At 43.7% G+C, this 18901-nt stretch overlaps 1 protein-coding gene across 3 annotated transcripts; it reads left to right on the top strand.

Moving 5' to 3' along the window:
• The first annotated feature begins 5311 nt into the window (after positions 1-5311).
• Positions 5312-11951, top strand: LOC120684615 (filament-like plant protein 3). Of its 3 annotated transcripts, none has more exons than XM_039966496.1 (6): positions 5312-5621; positions 6705-6907; positions 8524-8917; positions 9179-11187; positions 11303-11654; positions 11778-11951. In XM_039966496.1, exons 2-5 carry the CDS (start codon positions 6797-6799, stop codon positions 11642-11644), a joined length of 2856 nt encoding a protein of 951 aa, XP_039822430.1. In that variant the 5' UTR covers positions 5312-5621; positions 6705-6796; the 3' UTR covers positions 11645-11654; positions 11778-11951. The 3 variants fall into 3 exon arrangements, with proteins under 3 accessions (XP_039822430.1, XP_039822429.1, XP_039822431.1); XM_039966495.1 differs by having other exon boundaries at positions 11303-11659; positions 11781-11951; XM_039966497.1 differs by lacking the exon at positions 5312-5621 and adding an exon at positions 6339-6561 and having other exon boundaries at positions 11303-11659; positions 11781-11951.
• The last annotated feature ends 6950 nt before the right edge of the window (positions 11952-18901 follow it).

Raw genomic sequence — 18901 nt, 5'->3', positions numbered from 1 at the left:
TTAGTACTTCAAATTAGAAAAATTCTGTCAAAATTTTTTTTTGCGTTTACAGGGCAACCAAATAAACACGGCCGTACTGATGCAGCCATCGCAGCTGAATCCACAACCCTGCACCTCATCGGGTTCCACCATGTAGCTGAAGAAACGCTGCAGGTTGCAGTATAACAAACAAATAAGAGTCTTCAGAAGAACAAATTTTAGCTACTTCAATGCTAAATGTGAAACTATTATTGTTGACATTTAATTTCCTCTTGTTAGATTATGTGCAACATGGCAACGGATCATGACTCCAGTGATCTCCAACTTGATCCTCATATAATTTTAACTCAAAATTGTATAAGATTAAAATCCGACTCTTTTAAAGCCTAGTTTTAAAATTATCTAGACTAAATTTTAAAATATTTTACCACCCTATGTGCAAGGACATTTTCTCCCTCAATATTATTTCTGCACTACTTATATGTTTGTTAAATTGGTTTAATTTATCATCTATATCATCATGAAAGAAAGCCCGTCAACATATCTATTGCTTCTTGTCCGTACAGGAAAAAAAGGATAATTATTTCCATCAATCAACAATGCCTGGAGCCTGGAAAATCATTCCTCTTTTCCGCCTTTTCCTTTTTAAATACAATTATCTTACATATTACCTATGTCCTAAATACAACCGCTTTTAGACTTGGTCAAAGTCAAACATTTTAAAATTTGACCAATAAAATCTTTAAAATTAATTATTTTTAAATATAAAAGGTTACATGTTATGATGGTTAATTTCATTGTGAATAAAATAATATTATTTCTATGTTGTTAATCTTTATAGTTCTTTTATCATCCATGGTCAAAGTTTTAAAGATTTGACTGGGAAAAAAATCTAGAAATAACTATTATAGTTTTTTATTTCATGATCAAAGTTTAAAATGTCTGACTTAAAAAATCTAGAAATAGCTATATTCTAGGAAAGGAGGAGTATATATATTAATATATACTACAATATTAACCAGTGGTCATTTGTCCCTTCCATTTCTTAAAAGCCATCATTCTAAAAGTAGATTTTTATGTTGTCAATCTTTATATCTTTTTATCAGTCACAGTGTAAAAGGTTTGACTTGAAAAAAAAATCTAGAAATAGCTATATTCTGGGATAGAGTGAGTATATATTAATATATACTGCAATATTAACCAGTGGGCAATTGCCCCTTCCATTTCTTAAAAGTCATCATTCTAAAAGTAGATTTTTTTTTTCATATAAGGGCGTGTTTAGTTCGCGATTTTTTTTGGGTTTGGCTCGTTTTTATTAGTAATTAGTGTCCAATCATAGACTAATTAGGCTCAACAGATTCATTTCATCATTTACAGCTAAACTGTATGATTGGTTATTTTTTAAACTATATTTAATGCTCTATGCATGTGTTCGAAAATTCGATGTGACGAGGAATCTTGAAAATTCTTGTGAACTAAACATGGCCTAAATATTCATTGCTTTGGTATTTCCTTGAATAGAAATTTGTCCATCATATGTCTTGAGTCCAACAAAAAAAGAACTACCAATCTAAGACTATTAGCAAAAGCTACTCAAAATGTCATCTTGATTCTCATAGGTCACTTGAATACTTCAATTAGTTATTATACTTGAGGTTCGGACGGAGAAGCTAGTTGTTTTTAGCTTGACTTTGTTGTCAATATGAAATAAAATATTGCGATCGGCTATATAGTGCTTAGGGGCAGATGACGGAACGTGGAGATCATAATATATACTCCCTCCGTTCCAAATTATAAGTCATTTCAAGAATCTTGGAGAGTCAAACCATCTCAAAGGTTGACCAAAATTATAGAGAGAAACACAAAGATTTATGATATCAAATAGGTATACTATGAAAATATAACTAACAAAGAATCTAATGACACTTAATTGGTATCGTAAATGTTATTATCTTATTGTATAAATTTGTCAAACTTGAAAAATGTTGATTCTTCAAGATTCTTGGGATGACTTATAATTTGGAACGGAGGGAGTAAGAGTGTTTCGGCAAATTTTGATTCCTAATCCATACATCCACTATGTGATAATTCATTATACTATTGATTTTTGTGAAATATCACTGCTTGAGGCCTATTTAGCAGATGAGCCCATATCCTAGTTTCTTACAAGATTCGGAGTTTATACATGTATTTAAATAATATTTGTTTTCAGTATAAAACAGGAATGAATAGTTCTCTCAAACACCTCAATTTATTACCCATAGCTTTAGCTTCAAGTTAAGGGGCACCAAAAATTTCTGAAGTTGGAACTTTGATATGATGAGAGAAATTCAACCCTACGAACTCACGTTTTTTTTTTCTTTTTGGCCTATGAAACTCACATAGTCTTTACATTCATCTTTATCTACTAGTCTCTGATCTGATCTCTGGGACCGTTAGTCCATCTTGCATTCTTGCCCCAGCAGGCGATAAGATCAAAACCTTGCAAGAGAACAAAATTCAGATCTGCCGACAACCTGTGAACAAGACAAGCAATCCTTTTGCCTTTGAAAACAACAAGACAAATGGTACGTAGCAAGGCAAGGCAAGGCCAGTGTAAACAGGTAAACTGTCAATTTTAAGGTGCTCACCTTCCCTAGCTGCATGCCTGTCACCTTTACTTTACCCGTTCTCGCTTGCTCCTCATTTCCTCAGGTTTTGCATTTGTGTCCCCATTACATATATATATTTACAGGAGCAAGGACTTGCAATCCTTTTTCTCTTTGTGTGATTGATTGGTCGATCTTGACACCAGCAATGCATGCATGGTGATGGAAGTTGATGGGCGCATTGTGAAAACCTCATAAAAGAAGAGGTGAGGTGTCTGCCTCTCATGGGTTGCATGTAATGCAAGTGAAGGTTTTGTGTAAGCTTTTTAATATATAGTTAGTATATAATATAGATAGATGTAATGGCCCAGCAGCTAAATTGTATGGAATCTCATGATGGATTCTTTAGTTCTATCTCGTGCAACCGCTGCCGTTTTCTGATGAGTGACTTGAAAGGCAATCCTCAGATTGCTGCGATGATTTGCTTCCTGATTGTTTTGTAAGTATGCAGTGCACTCTATCTTAATGGTCAGAATTTCACTTGATTCGCTTTGTAATGATGATGCTCTATGTATGCCTAATGATGCTTCACTTATTGAACCATGGTCGGGGAAATGGTGGTGAGCTTCTCTCTCTCTCTCTCCCTCTCTCTCTCCCTCTCCCTCCCTCTCTCTCTCTCTCCATGGTGTCTTCTTCATGAAAAGCATATATTTAACAGTAAAATAATAAATCTGAGGTATAGAATCATGTCTTTGGTACTCTGCTTGACAGCAAAACATGTAGGCCTTAATCTGAAAAAAAAAAGAAACCTGCGCGGCGTGATCTCGCGGGTCCCAACGCGTCGCGGGCCCCACCATATAGGAAGAAACAAAAAGGAAAAAAAATAAAAAGAAATCTCCCTCACCGAGGAGGCGAGGACTCTGTCCGCTCAACACAAACACAGGAGTGTTTAGTTGATCAAATTTTTTGGTTCAAGAGTCGCATAAAAAATTTAATCAAATATTGGAAGGATTTTTCGGATATTAATTAAAAAACTAATTTCAGAACTCACTTGGAAACCGCGAGACGATTTTTTGAGGCCTTTAACCACATCATTAGCACATGAAGGTTACTGTAGCATTTATGGCTAATCATGCACTAATTAGGCTCAAAAGATTCGTCTCGTCGTGTATATACAAACTATGCAATTAGTTTTATTATTTAACTATATTTAGTGCTCCATGTGTTCAAGTTGTGTATATACAAATTGTGCAATTAGTTTTATTGTTTAACTATATTTAGTGCTCAATTTGTCCAAAAGAGAGGCACAATTTTCGAGGTGAAATTTTTTATAACTAAACAGCCCCCAAATCAAATTAATACCCCCCGTCCATCCCATTCATCCGTCGTTTTCAAGCACTGCTTAGCGGATTGAATCAAATTAATACAGCCGCTTGCTACTGGTATTAGTAGTGCCATCTGATCGACGACCGCAAGGATTAGCAGTACAGTTAACAGTAGCAGCACCAGCATTTCCACTACACTTGACACTGTCACTGTGAGCTGTGACAGGCTTGGTAGCCGCTGCAACCTCTACCGTGTGTTTGGTTGTGGGACTAGTAGGATGGAGCGGCTCCAACCCCAAAATTGAGGATGGAGCCGCTCCATCGGTCCATCCTTTGTTTGGTTGTAGTCTTGGTTTTGGGGACGGAGCCGCTCCATCTGGTGTTTGATTGAAAGTATTAGGAAGGGAGAATGGATGCCACTTTAACAGCGTTAGATTCCTGACACATTGGGCCCACCTGTCATTCCCTTGGAGCCGCCGGCCTCAGCTTGCACCTCCGGCACCGCCGTGGCCGCGCGCGGAGCTCCTCCACCGCCATAGCCATGGCCGCGCGGAGCTCGCGCAGGAGCCAGGATGCGCCTCGCCGGCCGACCTGGGGATGCGCCGCGCCGGCCGAGGGAGGAGGGACGCGGCCAGCGGGCTTGAGGAGGGCAGGGCCATGGAGGTATAGGAGGCGGCCACGAGGGGCAAATGGCGGCGGCTCGACGACGCGGTGGCCGTACGGCGAGGAAGCACGCGCAGGGGCGTCCACAAGGCATGGGCGCGCACGAGGCTCTCCTGGGCACCCTCCCTCTTCCTGTTGTCTCCTGGCTCCGGTTCCTCTCTGCGCAGGGCGACGACGACATACGCGCCATGGCGCGGCCGCGGAGGCCGGCGGCGCGCGGCGGGCTTCCTCTCCGCTCCCCCTCACAGGGGCGTCGGTGGCGCGCGAGGGCACCAGGAGCGGCAGGGTAGGCGGCGCGCAGGCCTGGCAGCGGCGGTCGTCGGCGCAGTGCTACGCGCGGAGGCGCGCGCGAGCGAGCGGCCTGGCCTGGCGCCGCAAGGGAGAAGAGCAAGCGGCGGCCGAGCAGCGGGGGGGGGGGGGGTATGGGGGTGTGCGCACGCGGGCTCAGGGGAGAGGCCAAGGAGGCGGCGGCGCTCAGGTCTGGCGGTGTAGGCACAGAGATGCGGCCAACACGCGGCAAGGGAGGAGGATGAGGAGGGGCGGCCGCAAGTCCGCAGGGGACGGCGGAGCTCGAGAGCGGAGTTGGGGAGGCGACGGAAGAAGACGGAGAGCGGACGCACACGAGCGAACCCGAGCGGGTCGGCTCCGTCCCTCAGATTTTTTTGGAGGAAACGAACCCGCATCTTGAGGAAATATTCCATCGTGGAGCCAACCCAATCCTCTTGTCTTCCATGCAAACACCGCGAAGGATGGGTCGGCTCCATCCGGGTCGGCTCACACCATCGAACCAAACAGACGGCTAGTGTGGGTGGAGGGAGACGAGGAAGGCAAAGGCAGCAGAGACCCATGGCTTGTTCGAGCTGCCTGGGCGGGAAAGAGAAAGCGAGTTGGTGAGAGCGCAGAGGAGAAAAGAGGAAAAAGGAAAGCCCGGGCCGGCCTGGATTCTTGCGGTTGCGGGGGCGACTGGTTTCTCTTCTGCGCTCCTGCTCCTCGCGCCCCAAGCCACGGCGGCCTTTCTTCCAACCCACCGCGGTGGCGCCGGCGTCAGCGCCGCGCCGCTAATCTGGTAAGCGGCTATCCATCTGTGTGCTTCGATCTGTGCTTGTGCTCGTGGTTGGGGGGTTGGGGTGGGCAATGTGGGTGCTGTTCTTGCGTCCCATCTGGTTTCAGTCCACGAATAACAGGGGGAAAGGGGAAGAAATATTGAAAGAAGGTGTAGCAGTAGTACCGGACCAGCAGTAAAAACCAAAGCTTTTTTTTTTGGTCTGGGGTTCCACGCCGTTCTTGTGACTGTTGCAGATCCCCCCGCATTGGTTGTGTGGTGGCAGGTATTAATGCGCTCCGTTTCGGTTTTCTTTGCCATCATTCGCTTGAATCTTCAATGGATTTTTGGTAGTAGGTGGTGGAGATGTTCTCCTGCTCATTCCTCTTGGAGATTTTTGTTGGGGTTCTGGTCTGCATTCTGTCTCCGATGTGGGATTTCGAGGAGATTTGGTGATTGATGGATGAGAGCGGGTTCCCGTCGTCTTGAAATCCGGTTCTTTCCTCCGGATTCTTAGGGATTTCTTCCTTCGGCATGCCGAAGGGTTTCGATTTGATTTCTTCGGCGGGTTTTGGGGCCTGACTGCCTCATCCCTCCGCTGCATTGTTCAGGTTGGTTCTTGCAGTTACCGTGCTACAAGACTTAAGGGTTTAGGTGGAATTACTACCTAGTTTCGATCTCTGAGGTTTTCTTCTACAAAAGCATTTTCTTCTCTCTTTTCTGGAGCAGAGTTTCCGGAAAGGCAGAATGGATTTCTCTGTCTGATTAGTTTCAACATTTTTTTTGCGGCAAGATTAATTTCAACATAGCAGGGGTTTGCGGAAAGAATGTTTGTTTGTACTTTTTCTCGGTTTCTGAAGGGCTAATCGATTGCTGAATGTCCTCCTGTGTCGACCTGTATCTCTATGGTAATCCAGTAGAAAATGATGTTGTGCTGGTGCGGACTTGCATTGTAAAGAATAGGGTAATTGCATCCTTAAGTTTTTCATGTTCTTGAATAACTTTTTTACCACATCGTATTCAGTTTTGCGGTACTACTCTGCAATGTGGTGTGCATTGAGGAGATTATCTCTTTATTTTTTTGAAAAGCTATCTCTTTATTTTCAGTGTGGATATCTGGACCCTGCTTTTGGACATTGTGATGGTGGAGGATCCAATAGAATCCCAGTTGCTGCTTTGAATGGTCTGGTGGCTGGGAGATGGATCGCCGGAGTTGGCTGTGGAAGCGCAAGTCGTCAGATAAGACCCCTGGGGAGAGTGATAGCTCTGGTTCTGGGTCGTCACACTCTGAGCCTTACTTCGACGATCAGGTTCTGCTCCATCTGTTAACTTTCTTTTGAAGGGAATTTGTTTCTTAATCTCTGCATGTTAGTGATGTTTCCGTTCCAATAAATGTTGACTTATCTGCAGTTTGAAAATCATGAGTTGGTGGTTGTTCAGGCCTTCTTTTCAGATTTGGGGTGACAGCTTTTCTGATTTAGGTTCTTTTAATTAAAATGAACATGAGTGCTATTGGCATCTCTAGGCAAGATGTCATTTTTGCTTGCCTTAGACAGATTAATGAAGCATGCGGGCTGTAGTTTGACCTGTTGGTATTGTGACATGATAGGTCATAATTCATATGGTACTACTTATCGCTTTTTTAGATAATAACACTACTCGTTTGCTTAATATGCTAGTACAGCTTGGGGTTGCTATTAGCATACTCATGGCAATGATTGGAAAGAGGGTTTCAACATTTTATTTAATGTCACATAGGAAGATCTTGTAGTAGCTGGATCTGTGTCTGATATTCCTGTTCATATAGCTATTGAAACAATTTTTCTTTTAGCAAAACAACATGACAAATATTTTTCTTCCCAAGTATGGTCATATGGCAGCAAGGAGGATATCCATAGAACTCGAAATTCCAATGCTTTTCCTTTTTAGCCTCGTTATCTGGCTTTTGTTTCCCTCTCCAGTACAAAAATAAGTGGTGGGTTGAGCAAAGCTTAATGTTGTTAAGCAACATATTTATGACATCGCAACAATACATAGGCTGCACTTTGGACTTTTCCTAAGAATTTAGATGCTTTTGCTTGAGTTAGGTATAGTTGATACTTGATACACTAGCTTTCTTCTTGCTTTTGTTCTCCCTTTTGTGCTACTTTTGCCATATAGAGTGTTAAAACCTAGCTTTAGCTCTTGGTCCAAGTGAAATTTGGATCCATTCAGGTGCTTGAAATAAGGTTTCCAAATTTTTTATTCCCCTGTAAATATAGTAGTTGGTACTTTTTTTTACTAGTGGAAATGGAATAAAAATGTTATGCTAGGAATGGTGATTGTGGTGCATTATTCTAACCTGTGAAAATCTATGATTGAGATGTTACTGTCATGCAGTCTGATCTGAATTACTGTCACGTTGAGATGTATTGTCCAGAGGTCCTGTTGAATAGTTGATTCTCAAGTTAACATAGCCATTCTTATTAATTCTCACATTTCAGTTCAGAGTTTTACGCTTCTTGGCTCTTGAGTTGTACGCACAATTTGTCTTTCTTGTCTTTAAAATACATATACAACCAAGTTTGGCACTTCTCTAGAGTTTTTTGTACTTGAATTCGTCCAAATGATATATCTGAATTTGTTAAAATATAAACTTCTAAATTCAGTTATTCAGTATCCTAGTGGTTAGGGTAAATGGTGGTTGTGCATTTGGTCTCAAGGAGACTTTTCACTCAGGTAGTTCAGCTTAGGGTTTTCCGGACAGGGCTGATTATTATGGTTGTCTATCTCAGATTTAAAAAAGGGAGAAGTTTGGAGACCTGTCTGGCTTATCCTATGTGTTCATCATGTTGCTTCCTTCCTTTGTAGACTATTTGATAATTTTGGATTATTTAACAACTGCTTTGCTCTAAACATTTTTCGTTTTGTTTGTTCTGGAAATCAGGAAGTCAAACCTGTTTCCAGTATTTCTTCCCCAAACCATAGTCATTCACCTGAAGTTTCTTCAAGGATTATGACTGATGATGAGACTCAGGAAGCTGAAACAGCAAAGTCATTGAATGAGAAGCTATTGTTGGCAACTATCTTAAATGATTCTTCTCCACAGCATGGCCAGTCCCCACAGCCAGAGGTGTGCCAACCTCCACAGCTAGAGGATGGTGATGTCCAGGATTCTGTAAAGAGTTTGAATGAGAAAGTGTCCCCAAAGATCAGGGATGATGATGTCCAGGATTCTATGAAGAGTCTGAATGAGAAACTTTCTGCTGCTCTTTTGACTATCAGTGCGAAAGAGGACTTGGTAAAGCAGCACACAAGGGTTGCAGAAGAGGCTGTTGCAGGTACTTTATTCTTTCCAATTGGACTTCACTTAATAAATTTTGCAGTTTGAGTGACTCCATACATAGGTTTACTCAGTAGCACCTTTTCGTTCTGGAGAACCAATTTTTCATGTGATGAAGTCAACTTGATTAAAAAAAGATTAAATTCATTTGACTTATTAGTTCAGTACCTGCTTAAGGTGAAGTTTAAAATGCTACCAAGGTTTCTTCCCTCCTTTGATTCTAGTACTGTACTGAATTTATATTTTTCTTTATTTGTAGGTTGGGAACAAGCTGAAGCTGAAGTTTCTTCCCTGAAGCAATTACTTGAAACTGCATCTCAGAAGAACACCTCTCTGGAGGATCAGGTCAGCCACTTAGATGATGCCCTTAAAGAATGTGTAAGGCAGCTTCGCCAGGCACGAGAAGAACAAGACAAGAAGATCCGTGATGCAGTTGCCAAGAAGTCTGAAGAATTGGAGTCTGAGAAGTCTGAGCTCCAGAACCATATTGCTGAACTGAGTAAGCAGCTGGAAGCCACCAAAGTAGAAGCTACTACCGTGCATGCCCATCGTGATCTGCAGGAAAAGCTTCAAATAGTGGAGAAAGAGAACAAAGACCTCAAGGTCAAGCTACTCACACTGTCGAAGGATCTGAAGATACTTGCACGGGAAAGGGACCTGAGCAACCAAGCAGCAGAGACAGCAAGCAAACTTCACCTGGAAAGTGTGAAAAAGATTACAAGAGTTGAGGCAGAATGCCTTAAGTTGCGTCATCTAACACGGAGAACATCCTTGACCAATGATTCTAGGCCTATAGCCAATAGTGCTTGCATGGAATCTCAGACCGACAGTCAGTCTGACAGTGGGGAGCACATGCTAGTTGTTGAAGATCAAATGAAAAATTGTGATTCTTGGGCATCAGCTCTGATGACTGAGCTTGACCAATTCAAGAATGGAAGCTCAGGCACAAGAAATCTTGTGAACAATCCTGTTGAGATTGACCTTATGGATGATTTCCTCGAGATGGAAAAGCTGGCTGCTTTGCCTGAAGTAGACCGCGTAAGCTCTAGCTTCGGGGCTGAAACTGATTCTGACCATGTTGTAACTAGAGATCAATCGTCAAAAGTTGAAACTGAGTCATTGTTGGGTCAGGTGGCAGATTTGCGTAAAAAGGTTGAGAAGATTGAAGTTGAGAAAAGGGTGCTTGAAATTGCCCTTGCAGATGCCAGAGATCAGCTTGGCACATCATGTGATGCTCTAATGGTGGCCAACAACAAGTTGATTGATCTGCAGATGCAGTTGGACTTGGCAAACGAGTCCACACATGCTGCTTTGGGACAAGCGGAACAACTGGATGGTGAGAGGAAAGATTTGGCATTGCAATTAGAGTCTAAGTCTGCACAAGTTGCGGAGCTACAACTGATGGTGGCGTCACTGGAAGAAAAGGTTGACAGGAAGGAGTTGGAACTGCAGTTAGAGGTAATTTCTGCGGAGGCTGCAGATCTTCGCAAGACAGTCGCTTTCTTGGAAGAGAAGATTGATGCAGAGAGAACTCTTTTGATGAAGCACAAAGCAAATGCAGACATGGCAGAGGCATGTAAAGAATCATTGGAGGCACAGCTGCAGTCTGCAACCACAGAGATTGGGAAACTGAAAGGGATTGTGCAAACTTTGGAGAGTGAGGTGCGGAAAGAGAAGGCGTCTCAGGAAGAACTTGTGAAACAGGTCGAGAGCATGAAAATTGAGTCAGAGAGATCACTTTCTTCAGTGTCTGCCAAAGAGTCATTAGAAGCGCAATTGCAGGTAGTGAACTCAGAAGTTGCAAAACTTCACAGGACAGTGAATGAGTTGGAGCATGATGCAACAAAAGAGAAGGCATATTCTTCAGACCTCCAGATGCAACTAGAGGCAGTGGAAGGCATCAGGAAGGTGTTGGAGTCTGAACTTGAGTCTTCACACCAGGAGACCATGAAGCTCCGGGAGAAGGCTTCGTCATTGGAAGTAAGGCTTAAGGACCAGACCTCATTGCTTGTAGAATTTACAGCTAAATCAGAGGACGCAGTGTCCCGGAGAAAGTCAATGGAGGGTCAACTTGAAGCAGCAAATCTGGAACTTACAAAACTGAGAAACAAGGTGAGCCTGCTACAAGGGAAGGTTGAGCAGGAGAAGCTTCTGTCAGAAGAGTATGAAGCCAAATGCCGCAAGCTGGAGGCTCAGCTGTCTAGGGACAGCCGAGAGGCGAAGCTTTGGCGTCTTGCTAACTCAAACGGTGACCTGAAGGTCAAGCAGGTATAGCTATGTCTTACTACATCTAGTTTGAACTCTGAACATATCATCCAAAACCATTTTGTTTAGGCCTGCAGTTTTAACTAAGAATTATTACTGATTCTTAATGTTGTCCCAGGAGAAAGAGTTAACTGGTGCTGCTGGGAAGCTCGCTGAGTGCCAGAAGACCATCGCTAACCTTGGTCGCCAGCTGAAATCACTAACTGACCTAGATGGTGTGGCGTCTGATGCTGAAAATCTGGAACCCAGGGACACACACCTTGACTTCAGAGATGGCGACGATGACCTGCTCTCTGCAGACATGGCTGATGGATTGTCCGAACCGGGTCTTCCTAAGAGGAATGGGAGCTGCTTCTCACCAATTCGGCCGAATCTGTCCTCATCCGCACCCTCGGGATCCCCGGTGTTTTCGGGGAGTCTGGCGTCTCTTAGTAGCTACTTGAGCAAAACAAAAAAGTGAAGAATCTGATGAGAGGGCGTACCCAGTGCCGTAGGCTTCCTGCACTGTGCGGGGTCTGGGGAAGGGTTGTTTTTAAGCCCTAAACCTTACCCACACAAATGTGCAGAGGCTGGGGCTCGAAAGAATCTGATGAGAGGATTGTGCATAAATTATTTGACCGTCCGTTGATGATATCAGTCGTTACCTGATGGTAGATCGGTGTACATTTATAGAACCTGATGGTTGCTTACGTTTTTGGTCATTTATTTCTCCTCGTTTGTGTTGCCAGTTTTATTTGTGCTCTTTATAGTGCCCACCTATTGCTGTCTGCCTATCTGGTAGTGCAAGTGCTGTAGGTTTGTGGCAAATTTAGTCTTGATGAGATGAGATGTGTGGCGCTGAATTCTGGTTCATAGTATTGGCCTGGATTAGTGGAATTGAATGGGGGCCAAGTCCATATTCCAGCTGTTTGTTTTCGCAGTTGGGCTGGAAGTGAATCGGAGGCCCGTTTGCACGGAATTAGTGAAAGAAAAATTGTTTTTTTTCAAGCTAGGAAATCAAAATGACTGAAGACATCTTGAGTTGGGCCCGTTTGGGCCTGAAGAAGCTGTACCAAAGGGGCTCTACATTTATAAATCAATGTGCATAAACTTTTGAAAGTACATAAACCATGAGTGCATTTACAGATGGACGGTGAAGACACACATATAGTAGGTCCATCTATTATTTTATTATTTGGCCAACAAATGGAGTCTTCACGTTCGTTCTCAAGGTCTAGAAATTTCCACGTTAATCGAAGAAAAATAGAAAAATAAAAATTACCCACCACTGCCATTATGATAAATTTAACATAAAATACCTCTGTGCTTAATTAAAAATCACCTAATTTCCACGTTAAATATATATATTATTAATAAAAACTAAAGCTAACAACAATTAATCAAAATAAAACAAAAATAAGAATAATTATATGCATAATATTATTAAAGCTCAACAAATCAAATTGTTATTATAGATAGATCATATTTGAATTGTTTTAATCAACAATAAGACATATTTAGTATAATCTTTAAGTAAGGGTACAATAACATGCAAATTTTTAAATTTTCAATACTAACCGCGCAAATGCGCGGGCTATACGCCTAGTTTTATTATAAGAATAAAATCATAGTACACTCATGAGGCCTTGTAAAATTGTGCAAAGGCCACAGATCATCAGCTAAATGCATCATACATATGTTCTGTCTCTTTTCCACCAGCACACACTTGATGGAAGCATCAAGAAGCTAATTAAGCACCTGGGGGTGGTAGAAAAGGCCCAAGCTGATGCATGAGGACCAGGACATGCGTGACGAACTCCCCTCCGGTGCTGAGATGCTCGGCATGGAAGTCGCCTCCGCAACGAGGCGCGATGTACGTAGTAGAGCATCTCCAGCCACACGGCGGCGATGAGACCCCAGCGGCGGCCACCGGGGATGGCAGCCAGCTCGTCGGCCACCGCACAGGCAGAAGGCACCCGTGAATGGAGAGCTTCTATATTGTCTTTCAGAAGTTGCAGCTGAGTTACCTGTTGATGGCGACTGCTGGAGGCAGAATTGTTGGCTGAGTGATGATGCTGTCCTTTGTTTGCTTCATCATGCACCATCTTGTTGATTGCCTCGTTGCTTGGAAGGACGACCTTACCTCCAAGAGCTTTCTCCATGCCCTCCATAGTCGTCTTATGCATGAGCTTGGAGTTGGTTGTGAGCATCACCCTGCACTTAAAGATGAGGTACATGATGTAATTTGACAGCTTCATGGCCATCTTCTTGTTCGCCGAATCAGATCCATCATCATGTTTTTCAGCTTGGTCGTCGAGTCGGTAGCACATGTCTGTTGCAATGTGCCAGGTCAGGACGCTTGTCGGGAAATCCACGCCGTGGATGCTCTCGTGAATTGCAGTAGTCCTGGTTGGAGATGGAGTTGATGAAGAGAATTCTGCCGTCAGAGCTAACTGGCCACGGGAGCTGGCAAAGGACCAATCTTTTTTGTGGCTTCCAAATTCCAGCAGCTTGTCGAGGACAAGCATCATGAGATCTTCAGTGATGTCGATGTGTGTCACTACTGCCTTGTTGCCGAGGAGCTTGCACCAGAGCTTGCGGATCCACATTGGCACAGACGACCTCTTCGCTTGGGCTTCTATATTGTGTGCTTCCATCAGGTTGTACTGGGCCAGAATTTGAGACCACTGCTTCCTACGCCCTGGAAGGTGAGGGATGCACTTGTCTGCACCAAATTCAGAGTGCGAAAGAATGGACACGGCCAGAGACGCGACCTCCAGGACGATCGCCCCTACGAGCAAAACGTAGGACACGACGACATCAGCCCTGCTGTAGAGTTGGTGCTTGTCGGTGAACACGAAGAGCACCAGCGTCGCCGACATCGCAAGGGATGGGAAGAGCAAGGCCGACAGGAAAAGGAGAAAAAAAGATTCTGTCTTTCGTGTCGCTGCACGAGAGGCATATTTCTTTGAAGGCGTCGATCCAGAAGCCTCGCAGCCCACCCTTAGTGTAGAGGCTGTCGTAGCAATCGGAAAGAAGTGCGGCAACGTAGTGGTAGGCCCCGATGCGGTGTCGATTGGACTTGAGACCTTGGAGCAGGTATTGCAGAGGTCCGGCACCTGCAATGGTCTTCAGTTCATTGGCCAGAGCATCCGATACCAACGTCGTCTCTGCCTTGAGAGCTGGAGGTCGCCTCCTATCCTATGGGCGTCAAGCATCTTCTCGATTCTTTTCTCCAGTGATGCCTCGGCCGCATTGGCCTTACCCACTAAAGGTCGAGCGTAGGGTACATTGACGGCGAAGGTTTTGAGTGAATCCAAGGAGTTCTTGCGAAGGCCCTCCGGCCTCGCCGAGAAGAGGCACCAGCCACCAGGTGCGCTCGCCGTACTTGAAGAGGCCACAGAGGAACATGAGCGCCGTTGCGGCCAGGAGCCGCCGGTCCGGCCAGGTCGACCTGGAGACGACGTAGCTGGCGACCACCGCCTGGGTGACGAGCACCAGCAGGTGGCGCCGCCACAGCTCGTTGTCCTGCATGGCGAAGGCGGTGATGGTGTCCTGGCCGCCGAGGTGGAGGAGCACGAAGGGCGCCCAGAAGAGGAGCAGCTGGTGGCGCGGCGCGCTCGCGGCGACGGCGAGGTGGCCGAGGGCGAAGACGGCGACCGAGTCGGCCGTCATGTAGGCCAGCCATAGGAGCGAGCTACGGATGCGCGACACGCAGTGCCGCCGCACGTCGGCTGCCAGGAAGAGGAAGACTTGAAGGCCGAAGCTTACGAGTATCAGGGATTGGATCTCCCAATCATTCCAGAGCTCCTTGATATCATCCAAGCTGACCCGAAAGCAAAAAATAAAATTAAATAAAATCGATCATAACTCACAACCCATCACTCGGAGATACTTCAAGCAAAAGTTAGAAATCCAGTATCAAAATTATAATGAGTTCCTTTTAACGATGTATAGTCAAAACGGTTCACATTACTGCTGCAATTAGACATGTCATTATGCCTGTATATATAGATATAGATTGGGGTCACACTGTCACAGTCTATATATAATAACTAGATATAGATTAGTCCTACTCTTACTGTCTTATTTACACCCATGTATCTAAAACAACACAAAGAACTTAGAAACTAACTCTCGGTTGAGTGGGATCATAGTGGATAACTAGATAGAGATTATAATTATAATTATCTATCTCACACTCTCTTTCATCTATTAAATATTCTAACACATGCTGGAAAATACATGTTTATCATTATCTAGTTACAATAGGTTTCATATTGCATCACACCTTCATATATGTTTGATATATATTTAATTGAACCATTTTGTTTGTGAATTGGTATTGTTATCTCTTCCATCATACATGAATATATGGTGCTACATATTATGGGTAGCATTTTTATATAAAGAATAACATAAATAATATATTAATAATGATAAAAAATAATTTAGAATTTTATATTGGTGCATTTTAATATTTTATTCTAATTATATAATTTAGATTCAAATTTAGGAGTTATTTTAAATTTTAATTTCATTCTAGTTATATAATTTAGATTCAAATTTAGGAGTTATTTTAAATTTTAATAATGATATAATTGGATAGCTTATATGCAAATTTAGGGCGGTTATTTGTATTATTTTTATAATGGCGTAGTTGGGTAATTTATACGAAGATTAGAGGGTTACTTTAGATTTTTATAATGGTAGAGGTGGGTAATTTAGATACATGTTTAGAGGGCAATTTTAGTCCATTTGCATAATGACAGAGGTAGGTAATTTATTAGAAAAGATAACAGATCCAATGACTATTATGATTAAAGTTGTCGGATTGTGGGCTTGATGTTTCTGATTTTTGTGAGAATTTCTAGTATTTCTCTATTTTTTAAAGTTTCCACCTAGGATCCTAGGTGGCTTCACGTGGAGTCTCAAAAGGTGTCTCCAATTAGTAATAGTAAGATGATAAAAATTATTATAAATCTAGATTTGTCAATAAGATCTATAAATTAGAACAGAGTGAGTATCTCTCAACACATTGTCTAAATTTTATATGCAGCTCATATGGCAGCACCTCACTATCCAAAGTTTACATGGAGCACAATGCCAGCAACCTTCTCTCTCCATGGGTGGCCGGAGTGTATGTGGTGAAAGCTTGAGAAATGTTCGAGCTAGCACACTCTCTTTATTTGTTCCTTGCCCACTCTCTCTGGGCCACATATGCAGCAATCCTAGTTAGCTGACTATATGTAGCCAGCCATTGGAGACGCCATTAGACCATGGGTCTAAAGTTACAAAGAACTGACAGAAACTCTTGGCTTAATATAACCATATATATGAAAGTCACTACCGGAATCCCACATTTGCCGTGTGCCAAAAGCACACGGCATAGCCCGAAAACCACATTGCAAACTCCACACGGCAAACAAACGTCGGTAAAGAGACCCTTTACCGTGTGCCATTTATCGGGCACACATCAAAGAGTTTGCCGAGTGCTAAAACCGACACTCGGCAAAGATTTTTTGAAATGAATAAAAAAGAAAAAAAAACAAAATTCGCCGCCACCGCGCTGCCGTCGCCCCGCCGTTGGGGTTGGATCCGCCGCCACGGGGCTGGATCCGCCGCGCCGCCGCCTGTGGGGATGGATCCGCCCGCCACGGGGCTGGATTCGCCTGCGCCGCCGCCGCCGGGGCCGAACCCCGCCGCGCGCCGCCGGGGCCGAACCCCGCCGCGCGCCGCCGGAGGAGCCAGCGCTGCCGCCCGTGGGGCCGGATCCGGCCGCGCCCCCGCTGCCGCTGGTGGCACCCGCCGGGCGGGCCGGCCATGAAGTGAGAGAGGGAGAGAGGTGAGGGAGGGGGAGAAATAAGGGAGAGAGAGAGTGTGGGAGGGAGTAAGGATAGAGAGAGATTGCGGGAGAGGGACCGAGTAAATGGGAGGGCGGGGGGGGGGGGGACACACGGCAAAGTGTTTGATTTGCTGAGTGTCCAGATGGGAGTAGACACGGCAAATCAACTGTTTGCCGAGTGTAAAAAATAAACACACGGCAAATCAGTTTTTACCGAGTGTATTTTTTTTTGCCGTGTGTTTTTTTGTTACACTCGGTAAATCAGCTCTTTGTCGAGTGCTCAAGATAAAACACTCGGCAAACAAAAAAACACTCGGCAAAGTGAGTGATCACTTGTCCTTATCCCCCCGCATGGCGATTCAGTTTTGGGACGTACTATTTTTTGTCTAGAAATTAGTTCGATCTGCTGCTAAATTTTTACGAAGAAGATTGCCAACTGAAGTATATATTCAGCACAACTTAAATATTTCAATTAAACTGTCCTGCATGCAGGGTGAGATATAGCTAGCTATATGATATGCAGATATGAATAGTAGTTATATATATCAGAGACCAAGGCCAATGCCAGATGAAAGAGAAACAATCATATTATTATGCAGTGTGGTGTTAACTCCATGGTACATGCATGCTCCGAGAGTTTTGGCTTAAATTTCTAATATAATAAACATTAAACAACAAATGATAATATGGTAGCACATTACAATAATAAAAAGTTTTTTGACAAACAGAATGAAAGCGAGAATTGTTTAATCATGTTATTATTACCTATAGTTTTCCATCAAATTTCCCCCTCCAACTTGGTCAACATTTCTTATTGGCCTCATTGTTGCAATCAAGTATATGAATAAAGCATGCCACATAAGCATGTGTGGTGTTGTGTTGTGCCTTACTGCACGCACATTTAAATATACACACACTGAGAGTAAATGCCAAGTTTTCGGTACCAGCAGATGCTTTCTTACATGGAGAGCAATGTGACGGAACCGCCAAATTAAAACTCTAATTAAGCTTAATGACCGTCATTTGAACACATCAGGCGCATTAGCTTAACGGCTTAATTTGGCGATCCTTTCTCAACCCACGACCCGATCGAAACAACACCGGTAGTCCCACACGACGATGGGCGCAGATGGTACAAGCACGAAAAAATACTTGAAAATATACAAGGATGAATGAACCGATAAACAAGAGTTTTACGAACTGAGTTCAAATTTACACATGATAGTATAATTTATAAAACTTACAATATAGGTAACCGAAGTCCGAAAAAAAGAGAAATCTAATACTACATTAGCCTTCACCAGTTCTGAATTTTCATGACCGGTCAGACCGGTATATCCAACCGGTCGGACCGGTCTCCTCTCCTCTGAAGCCTCCACCGGTCAGACCGGTCCCGCGGACCGGTTAGACCGGTCTGTGCAAAACAGAAAGGCTGAACACTCTGCCCTCAAGTGTTCACCCCGAAAATCCCCTAACCTACGGGTCTCGCTCCACCACCTCCCACCCCTCTGCATCCCGGCGGATGAACTTGACACAACAGGGGCAGAAGTCCACGTCCGGGTGTCCTGTAATAATAATGGTGGCAACAAACCCTGAGTATTCTAATACTCAGCAAGGCTTACCCGACCAGTGGGTATAACTTAGCCCACATATCTAGACATGCAAGGCTTTCTGGCTGGTGGTTATTTTGCATAAAAAGCTTCTAAAATGAGTCCTTATTTTTCCACTTTTAGCTCCCAATTCTATATACTATCATTCTAAACTAGTATTTGCACCTACTAAGAAATCATAACAGACATGGAGTAGTAATTCATGTTAGTCATTTCCAATCATCACTTAAGTTCCATAAGACATTACTACGATGCGGTGCTGCGATCAAGGTGCTCATATCCG

Source organism: Panicum virgatum, chromosome 8N (assembly GCF_016808335.1).
Source record: "Panicum virgatum strain AP13 chromosome 8N, P.virgatum_v5, whole genome shotgun sequence".
NCBI classification, from domain to species: domain Eukaryota; kingdom Viridiplantae; phylum Streptophyta; class Magnoliopsida; order Poales; family Poaceae; genus Panicum; species Panicum virgatum.
Note: the sequence above shows the minus strand (reverse complement) of the source record. Positions and strands in the feature narration are given on the sequence as shown.